The sequence below is a fragment of the Mugil cephalus genome, chromosome 10, assembly GCF_022458985.1.
Source record: "Mugil cephalus isolate CIBA_MC_2020 chromosome 10, CIBA_Mcephalus_1.1, whole genome shotgun sequence".
In the NCBI taxonomy this organism is placed as follows: Eukaryota; Metazoa; Chordata; class Actinopteri; order Mugiliformes; family Mugilidae; genus Mugil; species Mugil cephalus.
This window is the reverse complement of record NC_061779.1, coordinates 22,596,431-22,609,600: the sequence shown is the minus strand read 5'-3', so window position 1 is coordinate 22,609,600 and position 13,170 is coordinate 22,596,431. Positions and strand designations below refer to the sequence as shown.

At 40.4% G+C, this 13,170-nt stretch overlaps 2 protein-coding genes and 1 long non-coding RNA gene across 21 annotated transcripts in view; 2 read left to right on the top strand and 1 right to left on the bottom strand.

Moving 5' to 3' along the window:
• Positions 1 to 13,170, bottom strand: part of LOC125014947 (pleckstrin homology domain-containing family A member 7-like) — a 141,276-nt gene that overhangs the window by 12,124 nt on the left and 115,982 nt on the right. For 15 of the 19 annotated variants that reach the window (XM_047596513.1, XM_047596516.1, XM_047596522.1 and 12 more), the window contains 5 exons: positions 12,945 to 13,118; positions 12,536 to 12,669; positions 12,051 to 12,181; positions 11,719 to 11,759; positions 9,373 to 9,896 (listed from right to left, as the gene is read on the bottom strand). In XM_047596513.1, the coding sequence (XP_047452469.1) occupies positions 11,734 to 11,759; positions 12,051 to 12,181; positions 12,536 to 12,669; positions 12,945 to 13,118 (465 nt within the window). In that variant the 3' untranslated portion in view covers positions 9,373 to 9,896; positions 11,719 to 11,733. Of the gene's footprint in view, positions 1 to 582; positions 623 to 917; positions 1,050 to 9,372; positions 9,897 to 11,718; positions 11,760 to 12,050; positions 12,182 to 12,535; positions 12,670 to 12,944; positions 13,119 to 13,170 lie in introns of those variants that run through there. The other 4 variants (XM_047596515.1, XM_047596518.1, XM_047596514.1 and 1 more) reach the window with 3 other exon arrangements.
• Positions 1,265 to 4,021, top strand: LOC125014953. The gene is made up of 4 exons (XR_007113544.1): positions 1,265 to 1,299; positions 2,725 to 2,873; positions 3,105 to 3,206; positions 3,855 to 4,021. It is a non-coding gene; the product is annotated as an uncharacterized LOC125014953 (long non-coding RNA).
• On the top strand, positions 4,037 to 9,748 carry LOC125014952 (NLR family CARD domain-containing protein 3-like). The gene is made up of 5 exons (XM_047596540.1): positions 4,037 to 6,302; positions 7,593 to 7,760; positions 8,184 to 8,351; positions 8,451 to 8,497; positions 8,636 to 9,748. The coding sequence occupies exons 1-5, from the start codon at positions 4,288 to 4,290 to the stop codon at positions 9,199 to 9,201; spliced, it is 2,964 nt and encodes a 987-aa protein (XP_047452496.1). The 5' UTR covers positions 4,037 to 4,287; the 3' UTR covers positions 9,202 to 9,748.

Here is a 13,170-nt window from a genome sequence, read left to right as displayed (position 1 = left end):
TGTGAAGAACTTTAATCCTATGATATTCACTGGTGAAAGAAACCCAACAACACGACTTCAGAGTAACCTTCAACAGGTTTGGTCGGGACAGCTCCTTCCCTCTCCCCGCTGGTTATACAGCATTATCAGCAGACCAGAAACGATGAGCTACGTTGTTGTTAGCAGGTGAAACTGTGCAGGGCACTTCCTTGCCAGTTCTCTTCAGAAACAAACCTGTTTCAGTTCAGTCATACGGATATTAAAAGTTGAGTTTCTTTGCGCGATCAGGCAACACATTTCTACATTGACATTAAGAGCTTTATTCTTTATTTATTTTATTAGACTGATCAGAGACAGTGAACGCATGATTAGAATATAGAGGCAAAACTGTCTTTGTGAAACATGCCGTGATGCTCTATGGCCAGAATATCACCCAAAACAGAGAAGCTAGGACTGTGCACAGATGTTTCTAGGATGTATGTGAGATATGTCACGATCAGATTTTCAAAGAAAAAGTAAGTATCTGTACACGTTCCTAAACCACACAAAACAACACATGGCGCACACACAATGAATACGATAAAACCACAGGTGCACGTATACCTGGACCAGACATGATCACCAACTCTCCAGCCACTCAGACCTGGGACATCACGGATAAATCACACATGGCCAATATGAGATGTCAGCCTAAGATGACACCTGCTAAAAATCCACCACTGTGCCACAGGGAATCACTCATACAACATGAACATGTACTGTATTTTGACAACTGTATTTTTAACTGTAGGCATCTATACTGGCAGTGTCTAATGCAATGATATACATATGTACATATCAGGAAAAGAGGATACGTTTTGCGGTTTTTTGCTATGAAGTAGTAAGGATTATTATTATTATTGTTAAAACTGGAGTCTTCAATCTAACTAACTAACTAACCTGCGACCAGTTTGCTCTTGCGTGAGGCCTCTGAAGCCAGTGCATGGGACACGTTCATGATCCTCTCCTGCTGCAGCAGAACTGAGTCCAGTTCACTGAAGTCCACTGAAGACGGCTGTATGTTCTGAACACTGTTGAAGAAAGACCGGAAACGCATGACTTAAAACTAGTGAATACTTGATAGCATGATTAAAAAGATGCAAGTGAGGATGGATGAGGTTATGAGAGACATTATGAGATGATTATTACATTACGAGTCACTATTACATCATGAGTAACAACCAATCACTGGTCTGAAAGCCGCGCCTCTGAGCGGCGCTGATGTTCTCCCCAGAATTCCAACCAGGCTACACTTGTATGTGAACCGAAGACACTTAGCAGGTACTGTAATACAAAGTCTATTTTATGTGTTTGTTTGATGTACACAGAAGAGCTGAGAAGTTCATACTCGTGTAAATGGAAATGCTTTTGAGTGACTTTTCTGTGTAGGAATAATCCCGAGAACATGACGGAACAGAGAGCTGATCTCTATAGACAGAGAGTGAAAGTACAAAATGACTGTGACAGATAGTTGCGTTTTCTTTTGAATATAAAAAAACAACAACATCATAACTAAAGTGTAGAGTGCTCATAGGTAGCCTACATCGTAAAAAAAGATCGAGTACGCATCTCTGAAATAACATCCGAGTGTATTCGAGTGTAGCTTACTACTGTTTGAGCTCATACCGACTGTATAAGAATCATATTTTAAGGAGGTGCTCAATGTCTTGTGTGTGTATGAATTTAAAAAAATCAGTTCAGGGAAATAGAAAGCATAAGACATAAAAGTATGAAGTAGTTTGGAAATGACATGGAAAAATACCATTTTTTTGAGTAAATACGTGTATTGATGAGTGGGAGTGTTTGTTAGGGACATTATTCAGAATAAGACTGTCATACACACGTCATTTGCGATTGTATAGGAGAGACTAATTCTGAATAATGTCCCTAACAGCCCCTCATATGTTACTGAGATTCCATGCTCCTCCCGACACTTGACTTTAACATGTAGAGGACTGAACAATAAAATGGACAGGTACTGACGTGCATAATGGCGAAAACAAAGTATTAAGTAAACAAGTCTGATAAAAAAACAAAAAAACCCAAAACAAAACAAAAATAACCTGCTACTGCTATGTTCCTTGCCCTGGTCAACAGCCGTCATGGTACTACTTTAGGCCAGGACACTTTTGCAACAGATGGCATTGTTGAATACCATGTTGGGATGGGTTTTACCACTTTCCCACTGTCTCAGTGTGTTGACCTTGTGACAGCCTGCCGGATCGGTTTACACTTTGTTTTGTCAAGGAGGAGTTCTGTACTTGATAACACCACGACTCTGGCATTGTCATTATCTGTGCCATATTCCTAACACTGCACCTGTCATATCCTATCCATAGTAGATGTAACTGACTTGGAAATCATTTTGTAGCGATTACTTGAGTGATACCTTTCAACAATGAGATTTTGTTGATGTTTTGTAAGCTCTTTGTGGCCTTCGTAGTACCATAGAGTAAAGAAGATGTGAAAATAATAAGTGGAGGTTTTATTTGAAGTTGATTGCAGAATCTGCACAAAATTGGACTATGAGCTTATACTATTAAAAATTTAACTGAGGTAAGTTGAATTTTGTGTTCAGTTATTGTAAAAGATTCAGTAATTCTGTGATGTAATTCACTAATGTGATGTAATTATTGTATAAATTATTATAATTGCTGTGTTTTGACTAGTACAATGACTGTACTAAATCTAACTTGTGCTTGTAAGATACAGCAGGAGTTGTCTCTAAAAATGGATCCACCCCAGGAGACAGAAAGGAGTCCTGATGGGGAACCTGCAAAAAGAAGAGCAATGTCCATGTGTAGTGACGCATCCATGCAGCATCTTATTGTATTTGCCAAAGAAGCAGCTGACAGGTTCCGTTTCTGTTTGCATTTGTTTTTAACTGTCATGTGTATTTAAATATTTATTTTAATAGATGAGATATCAATGTTTGCACTGTAAAGTCTCTTTACTTGATGGTAAAATGTAGTAGAATGTGTTGTCTTGTTAAGAGTAAAGGATCATGTGAAGTGGACAGACATGGCAACCAATACAAAAATAAGGATTAATAGTAAGTGTCATCTTCTGTTTCTTTTTCTTTGTAGTCCCTTTCATTCGGAAAACACGCCTGCTTTTTCCTGTGCATCTATGAAAAGTGATTCCTCCATGGAGGCTCATCATGAGTGGTCAAGCAAAGACTCTGATAGGTACATGCACTATGGTTTGTTCTTTGCCTGAAGTTATGCAAAAGATTGCACCACTTGCAATATATTGTTTTTGTCCAAAACTTACCGATACTGCTGAACATAATGCCTTAAAACTTTTTGGGAAATTTGCTCATTTGCTTTCTCTCTGAGTGAGATATCTGTACCAATGCTAGAGAAATTGTTCTTCATCTCCAACTGTTGGTACAGACAGTATACAGCATATATTTGGAAGACAAATATATCTTTTATATACATATACATAAACATTATATTCATTTACAATTATAGTTTTGTTTGAATGTCTGTGATGGCAAATACTCAGAATGAGCCCTTCTTATCTGCATAGGAAGCATATTCTCATCCACAGAGAAGCCATGTTTGTGAAGGAGCCCAGTGCAAACAAACTGTCTCTGGAAAAATCTTTAACTTTTTTTTTTTTTTCTTGGATGTGTTACCAAATGTAGGTTCTCTTCCACACTTGGAAAGTGAAAAGTATTTATTTCTCTACTTGCCAGTAGATGGCACTAAGGCCTACAAACAGGATCTTTACATAAAGCCAGGGAAACCATAGAATGCTGAACATCAATAGTAAATAAATGAAAAATATTAAAATAATACTATTTTAATATTCTCAAGATCTTTTTTTAGAGACCATCATGGCTGCCCAGAGTTGACAGAGGTGGATGGAAACGTCATATTCGAGGTGGTTATGTCTGTCATATCTGAAATCATAATAGCTAAAATGAGCTCTGTATATAGCATAATAATGGTTGTAATGAATATTTATTTATTGTAATGACATATTTTCTCAGTTGAATTGAGTGTTTCTTAGAATGGTGTGCTGGATGTGAATTCACTGTCAAAAAGGTGTATTAATTCTGCTTTCTTCTACAGTGGGTGGAAACCCACATCATAGACAGGGTTAAGAGTGAGATGAAAAGGTACAAAAATGTGCTCTTTCCACACCTACCACAATCTTATGAGAGTAAAGAGCAGAGTGAAGACAGTGAGGCCACTGAAGACAAAAAACAAAACTTGAGCATCAGTGAGGACATTCTGAAGATGACTCTACAAGCCTTAAATGACATGGGCCGACGGGAGCTTGCAAACAAACTTGAGAAGTGTAAGACAGAAAATGTGCAACAGTTTAAGATATTACGTGGATTTTTCACATCTTTTTGTAAAAAAATGTGTGCTACATTATTCTCGTTTCTCGTTTCACCAACATTATATTCTTTTCTTTATTCTCTCTTTACACAACTTTTTAGACATTTACGGGGAGCTCGATGTCTGCCAGCGAAAACTCAAACACAAACTTAAAAAATTTGAATACATTTACGAGGGAATAGCACAGCATGGCAACCAGACTCTTCTCAACAAGGTGTACACTGAACTCTACATCACTGAGGGAGTGAGTGGAGGTGTTAACGAAGAACATGAGGTCAGGCAAATTGAGGCAGCAACCAGGAGACCAGCAACAGAAGATAAGCCAATCAAATGTGAAGAAATCTTTAAACCCATGTGCAGCCAAGACAGACCGATCAGAACCGTGCTGACAAGAGGAATTGCTGGGATTGGTAAAACTATCTCGGTACAGAAGTTCAATCTGGAGTGGGCAGAGGGGAGAGTTAACCAGGATATCCATCTCCTTATTAATCTTCCATTTCGGGAGCTGAATCTGATGAAGGAGAGAAAGTATACTCTGACCCAGCTCCTTCATCAGTTTCTCGTGGAGGCAAAAGAATCAGGAATATCAAATTTTGGCAAATACAAGCTTGTGCTGATATTTGATGGGTTGGACGAATGCCGACTCCCCCTGGACTTTAACGGCAATGAGCCCTGCCGTTGTGTCTCAGAGGAGGTTTCAGTGGATGTTCTCCTGACAAGTCTCTTCAGAGGGAACCTGCTGCCTTCTGCACACATCTGGATTACCTCCAGACCTGCAGCTGCAAACCGCATTCCAGGCCAGTTTATCGATCGTGTGACAGAGATCCGGGGATTCAACGACCCTCAGAAGGAAGAGTACTTCAAGAAAAAAATCCCTGATCAAACCATGGCCAGTAGAGTAATTTCACACATTAAGTCAACCAGGAGCCTCCATATTATGTGTCATATACCAGTCTTCAGCTGGATATCGGCCACTGTGCTGCAGAGGATTTTAGAAGATACAGAGAAGAGAGAAGAGGAAGGCAAGGGCAGAAGGGAAATGCCAAACACTCTGACAAAAATGTACACACATTTCCTGGTGTACAACTCAGTGATCAGAGGGCAGAAGTACCCAGCTGGACAGGAGGTGTCTGAAGCACAGGACCAGGTCACAATGAATGAAGAGATCATCTTGAAGCTTGGAAAACTGGCCTTTGAGCACCTCATGAAGGGCAACATGATCTTCTACGAGAACGAACTGAAAGAGTACAACATCAATGTCAACGACACTGCAGTATACTCAGGGATGTTGACACAGATGTCAGGGAGTGATTCTGGATTCCACCTGGAGAGGATCTTCTGCTTTGTGCATTTCAGCATCCAGGAGTTTTTTGCTGCAATGTACATTTTTCACACATTCGTCTGCTTCAACCAAAACCTGCTGGAACCACAAGAAACGTCTGCTGTTGAAGCTGCTCCCTGTGAAGTAACCGACCTCCTCAAGAGTGCCGTGGATAAGGCCCTGCAGAGTGACAATGGACAGCTTGATCTCTTGCTCCGCTTCCTTCTAGGCCTCTCACAAACATCCAATCTGACCTTGTTGAAGAGTCTCCTTACCAAAATGCCGAACAGTCCACTAGGAAGAAATGAGGAGATTGCTGAGTACATCAAGGAGAAGATCAGAAAAAACCCATCCCCAGAAAGATGTGTCAATCTCTTCCACTGCCTGGTTGAGCTTCACGACCAGTCTCTTTTGGAGGAAATCCAGAACTACCTGAGCTCAGGTAGGTTGTCAGAGACCGAGCTGTCACCTTCGCAGTGGTCTGCTCTGGTCTTTGTGTTGCTGACCTCAGAGGAAAAGTTGGATGAGTTTGACCTGAGGAAGTATTCAAGATCAGAGGAGGGTCTCCGGAGGCTGTTGCACGTAATCAAAGAGTCCAGAATAGCTGTGTAAGTAACGTCTTTTTCGTAATTGTGATATGTAATGCTATGTTACTTTGCACCTTACACTATAAAAGCTATTTTTAAAAATGCCATGCCTGAGATGACTAGCTTTGATTGTCAGAGTTAAACAAGGACATTACTAACTTCTACATGCTATTATCATTGGTTTAAACAAACAAACAAACAAACAAACAAAAAAAACTGTCCTACTTGACTTGAAAAGAAATTTCTGCATGCTTCAGATCTGGTTGATGACCATCTCTTTACTCATAGTACTATGGTTACAAGTTGTTGACAGACTTGTTAACCCACCATCCACTATTCCCTCTGAAATGATGTCCTCAGAAAAATGTAATCAATTTGCTGCTTTCTTTAATAACAAAATTATTTCTATTAGACAAAACATTAGTGCCCTTAAATCTAGCACTGAACTCACCATTCCTTTCTCCAGGAACTCCACCTGTGTCATGTCTCACTTTAACTGTCTAGATCTGACAGAACTTGACAATATTGTTGGTCAGCTCAGGTCCTCAACCTGCTGCCTGGATCCTATCCCAACTCCATTTTTCAAAACTGTCTTTAACTCCCTAGCAACAGAGGTTCTACATATCATTAACTGGTCTCTTCAGTCAGGTATATTTCCCACATCACTAAAAACAGCTGTCATAAAACCACTTCTGAAGAAGAACAATCTGGATCAATGTGTCATTGCAAATTATAGGCCCATCTCCAACTTACCATTCCTTTGCAAAATACTTGAAAAAACAGTTTGCATTCAGCTCACACTTATTAAAGTTTTAAATGATCTATGTATAAACACAGACTCCAAAAAAATCTTGATTCTTGCTCTACTTGATCTTAGCTCTGCATTTGACACCGTTAACCACAAAATTTTACTGGAAAGGCTTGAAAGGTGGGTTGGCTTGTCTGGCCCAGTTCTAAATTGGTTCAGAACCTACCTTTATGATCGTCAGTTTTATGTCTCCATTGGTGAATTCAATTCAAACAAAATGAACATTACATGTGGGGTACCTCAAGGGTCAATTCTTGGACCACTGCTAATTAATCTCTACATGCTTCCACTCTCTCATGTCATCACAAACATAATCTTAGTTACCATAATTATGCAGATGATTCGCAACTTTACATTTCACTACACCCAGATGACCTATCACCCATAATATCCATCATAAATAAAACTGAATTGAATTGAGATGAATTGAATTATGTCTCACAGCTGCACATTCAACAATTCCAATGTGTGGTTTAACACTTTTTTTTTTTTTTTTTTTGAAGGCTTAAAGAATGCAACCTGACAGAAGAATGCTGTGAAATGCTTGCAGCAGCAGTAAACAGTTCAGTTCTGAAGGAGCTTGACCTGAGTGATAATGATCTGCAAGATGCGGGGATAAAGTTACTTTCTGCTGGACTGGAAAGACCAACATGCCAACTGGAAACACTGAGGTTTGAAAAAATGGTGGTGCAGACGATCTATGGCCCTGTTCAGACTTTGCATAAACAACCATCCTAGGGAATGGGATCTTAAGTGAGGAGCCTTTAAGTACAGTTGTGAACACCTGCATGTCAGTTTACCAGCTTACTGCATCTTTGTGTTTAAGTATCAGTTAACATATTTTATAATTTAGTGCTCTAGCGCTTTTGGCTTGAGCCATATACATATATATGCCTTCAGATTTCATTTCAGAAATCTGGTCACCTCCATTTGAACACAGGTGCTAAAAGCTGGGCACTAGTTATTGGGTTACCCAGATGTTAAATAAGGTCTGAACAGGACCTAATATAAACTGTTACATACACAGATCTGTGTATGTAACCTATCTATATGTTTAGGCTGTGTGTTTTGAGATTTTATGAATTTAATTTCAGGCTGGCATTCTGTGGGATCACAGAAACCGGCTGTGGCCTTTTGGCTACAGCTCTGAGGTCCAACCCTGGCCACTTGAAAAACCTGGATCTAAGTTACAATCATCCAGGGCAAAAAGGGATGGAGATGCTGACCTCGGTACAAAAGGAAATAGAACATCTTACTGTCAGGTACAACTTTGAGCGAACTTGTCACAAACTGGCTTATTGTGTACACTAAATCATCAAACATTTTACATTGACTACAACCTCTCATGGATTTTTTTCTAGGTTTGACAACAGTGGGGAGTGCTACTTGAAATCAGCTCTGAAAAAATGTAAGTCTTTTATTTTCTGAACTCAAGAAGTGAACATGTTGGTCTATTTGCATATGACTTGAATACTGGCTGACTTAATATCACGGGTAGTGGCTGTGGAAACATTTTCAGATCTTTAATATCATCTTTGGTTTCCAGATTCATGTGAGCTAACCTTGGATCCAAACACAGCCCATTCACATCTGTCTTTCTCTGAAGACAACCAACAAATGACACGAATGGAAACTGCTCAGCTGTACCCCTACAGCTCAGAGAGATTCCCAGACTGGGGACAGGTGCTTTGTAGAGAGGCTCTGCGTGGTCGTTACTACTGGGAAGTAGAATGGACTGGGGAGTGGGCCAGTATAGGAGTGGCCTATAAAGGAATCAGCAGGAAAGCCAAAGGTAACGAATGTGCCCTCGGCCACAACGATCAGTCCTGGAGTCTGCGCTACTATAAAGGCCAATACGGCGCCTGGTACAATAAGAACTACTCACCCATCTTTGTTCCCTACTTCAACTCAAAGAGGGTTGGAGTGTTCCTAGACTGGTCAGCTGGCACTCTGTCCTTCTATGGTGTATTCACACACACCATGACTCACCTGTACACTTTCCACACAAAATTCTCTGAGCCGCTGTATCCAGGCTTCAGACTGGGATATCCAAACTCCTCATTAACCCTGTGCCAGCCGGGCTTAAACACCCACTCTATAGAAAACATGTAAACTGCATTTGTGAAAATAGGATAGAAAAATAGGAAGAGGAGCAGCCCAAAAACAATTCATCAAATGCAGCTACACCTAGAAAATGAGCAGAGGAACACTTCTTTGAACGAGTGTATCATATCAGAAAGCAACGCATCATATAGTAGTTTTTAGAATGAAACCAACCCAAACTACTATTATTATGCAGTCCTTTATTTTGCGTTATGTCACTTTTCATTGAGTTTCATCCATTACATCCATTTGCTAATGCAACTGTGTTGATTGACAAGATCTTTATGTGACAGTGTGGAGGAAATATACAGTAGAAGCGCATCAATCCAAACCACGGAATAAATAAACAAATCATGCCTAAACATTCCCACTGCAATCTGAGCGTGTTGGCATTGGCTTTTATTTCACTTTTCAAGAGTTCACTGCAGATTTATAAAAGCAACTCGTGTTATAAATTATTACTCAATCGTGCAATGTAAGTGCAGAAGAATACTTTATACTATTTAAAAATTATTATCAAAAATCTGTGTAAGAAATTTGTGTGTGTTTTTTTTTTCTCTCACTCACAAGAAAGAGATTTGTTGTAAGTAAATCAGTTTAGTTGGCGACTGCTGTAAAAAAGACATCCAGTTCTTCCCTGTCACCCTCCCTTCACAGACAACCTCCTCTTCACGCGGTGTCTCAGTGCTCTGCAGCAGCTTTGGCTGAGGGGGGAAAAAAAATGTATTTATTGTGCATATGTACAAATAAGATATTTAATTTGCATCAATGATGCTAACTGATGCAAATGAAATACATTCATTTATGTAAGGATCCATCATTTGAATAAACATCCTGTTCAAATTCACAAAAGCGCTTATTGTCTTTGTTCTTTGAAATGTGATACTAATTGAGTCATGGTTTAATCATTTTTTGCAATTGGTGAAATTGGTGAACACAAAGAAGAAGTTACACCGTTCAGCCACAACTTTAAAACCAAACCACTGACAGGAGAGGTGAATAACCATTGGCCATTCAGTGTTTCTGCTGGGAAACTTTTGGACCCGATAATCATTCATGTGTATGTTACTTAGACATGTACCACCCAACTAGACCAGACCAGACACCCCCACCCCAGAGCAATGACACTCCTTGATGGTGAATTACCATTGGCCATGTTGTGACCATTGAGTGTTTCTGCTGGGAAACTTTTGGACCAGTCATTCATGTGGATGTTACTTAGACGTGTACCACCCAACTAGACCAGACCACAGCGGGCAGCGGACATCCGCAGCACTAGATCCCAAACGGATCAAGTGTCTGTGGGATGGTCCACAGAGGTCCCTCCTCTAAACCCACAGGACTCACGTCCATTCTCTGTTGAGTCACAACAATTCTGGAGGCACAAGAGAGACCTTCATAATATTAGGATTAATAATGTGCAAAGTTATTCATTCATAATGTCATAATGTTATGGCTGATCGGTGTATATGGTACAAATGTTTGCCCGAAGGCAAACAATAGACTGCTTCATCAAAGCAAAATGCTATGTTTAAAATTACATAGGATGTGCACAAATCAAATTGCATGTGTTGAATAAATATCATGAAGTGGCTTCAATAAAGAGCTTGTTTTTTTTTTTAATTCTACAAAACAGACACACATTTAAACACCACTTTTGTCCAGAACATCACCACATTTCACCAAAGCAACTCTTCTGACACTTCAGCCAATTTGACCAAAGCAGAAGAGTAGCTGAGAATGAACCTGGCCAGTTTCACAAAGACAGACTCTAATGATGGCTTAGACCTAACCGGTAGTCAGTCCCCAGTTAAACTTCTAAATGTTTATCAATGTAAGACTTCATCGTGGCAAGATTAAGACTTAGAATCCTGGCTGATAGAATAACATCACCAGACCACTCAGCTCTATTCATTCAAGCAGAGAGCTGAAGTCTCTGTGAAGAACTTTAATCCTATGATATTCACTGGTGAAAGAAACCCAACAACACGACTTCAGAGTCACCTTCAACAGGTTTGGTCGGGGCTGCTCCTTCCCTCTCCCCGCTGGTTATACAGCATTATCAGCAGACCAGAAATGAAGAGCTACGTTGTTGTTAGCAGGTGCAACTGTGCAGGGCACTTCCTTGCCAGTTCTCTTCAGAAACAAACCTGTTTCAGTTCAGTCATACTGATATTAAAAGTTGAGTTTCTTTGCGCGATCAGGCAACACATTTCTACATTGACATTAAGAGCTTTATTCTTTATTTTGTGTAATTTTATTAGACTGATCAGAGACAGTGGATGTTTGATTAGAATATAGAGGCAAAACTGTCTTTGTGAAACATGCCGTGATGCTCTATGGCCAGAATATCACCCAAAACAGAGAAGCTAGGACTGTGCACAGATGTTTCTAGGAATGTATGTGAGATATGTCACGATCAGATTTTCAAAGAAAAAGTAAGTATCTGTACACGTTCCTAAACCACACAAAACAACACATGGCGCACACACAATGAATACGATAAAACCACAGGTGCACGTATACCTGGACCAGACATGATCACCAACTCTCCAGCCACTCAGACCCTGCACATCACGGATAAATCACACATGGCCAATATGAGATGTCAGCCTAAGATGACACCTGCTAAAAATCCACCACTGTGCCACAGGGAATCACTCATACAACATGAACATGTACTGTATTTTGACAACTGTATTTTTAACTGTAGGCATCTATACTGGCAGTGTCTAATGCAATGATATACATATGTACATATCAGGAAAAGAGAATATGTTTTGCGTTTTTTTGCTATGAAGTAGTAAGGATTATTATTATTAATGTTAAAACTGGAGTCTTCAATCTAACTAACTAACCTGCGACCAGTTTGCTCTTGCGTGAGGCCTCTGAAGCCAGTGCATGGGACACGCTCATGATCCTCTCCTGCTGCAGCAGAACTGAGTCCAGTTCACTGAAGTCCACTGAAGACGGCTGTATGTTCTGAACACTGTTGAAGAAAGACCGGATAAGCAAGACGTAAAACCAGTGAATACTTGATAGCATGATTAGGTGGTAACGGGTGGCTCTTACTGGAGGTAAGAGTCAAATTCATTTCTGTTTTACATCAGAGCAGTGGTAGTGTCATTACTGTGGTTCTGATGTTATTGTACTAGATGTTATTGTACTAGTACTGTGCTAGTACACAGTAGAGCTTAATTGCCAATTTGGACTCGATGACCACCAATATAAATATACTGTATTAGTATAATAAGTCCATTTATCTAGGGTTAGAGAGAGATACTAGGACATTAACTGAAATATTACAAACCAGTCCAGAGTACAGTTTCTGATTCCTGCGTACCTGGATTTGGTCAGAATGTTCTTGATGCGCTCGGCCCGACGGGTGCGTTCCTCCAGCTCCTCTGCACTAAGAGGCTCTTCAGGGTCAGACTCTACGTAGCGCTCCGGGATGGAAACCTTTTGTGGTGTGGACAGCTGCATGGTGGACAAACAGAGACTCACTCTTACACAGTAGTCCATGGACTTAGGAGAGACATGCTGTAATGGATGCCTGAGGTGTCGGCCTCTTCTCTTTCATGTGCTGTTAGTAACTTTCCATGAGGAAATAGATTCAGAACAGACTAAAATAAGGTTAATGAGGTTGAACTGCATTAGAGTGGTGGAGCTACGACAGGATTAATATCTTCACGTGTCTCTGATCTTGAGACCTTGTCCCTGATCTGCCTCTAGCTGCCCCGTCACATGTTTACCTCTCGGCTGATGTCCAGGTCGTAGTCAAGAGGCTCCACGTCCACCTCTCGTATATCTTTGGCTGTTACCGTCACCCACTCTTCTGACAGGAACCTCGGCCTCTCTTTGACTTGATTCCGGCCTTCGTCGCTCTGACCCTCTGCTCTGGGTCGCTCCTCCTGCCAGTCAAACACCTGGGAGGGAGCAGGGGGCAGTGTTACACACATCATTTTTAGCTAGCTAGTC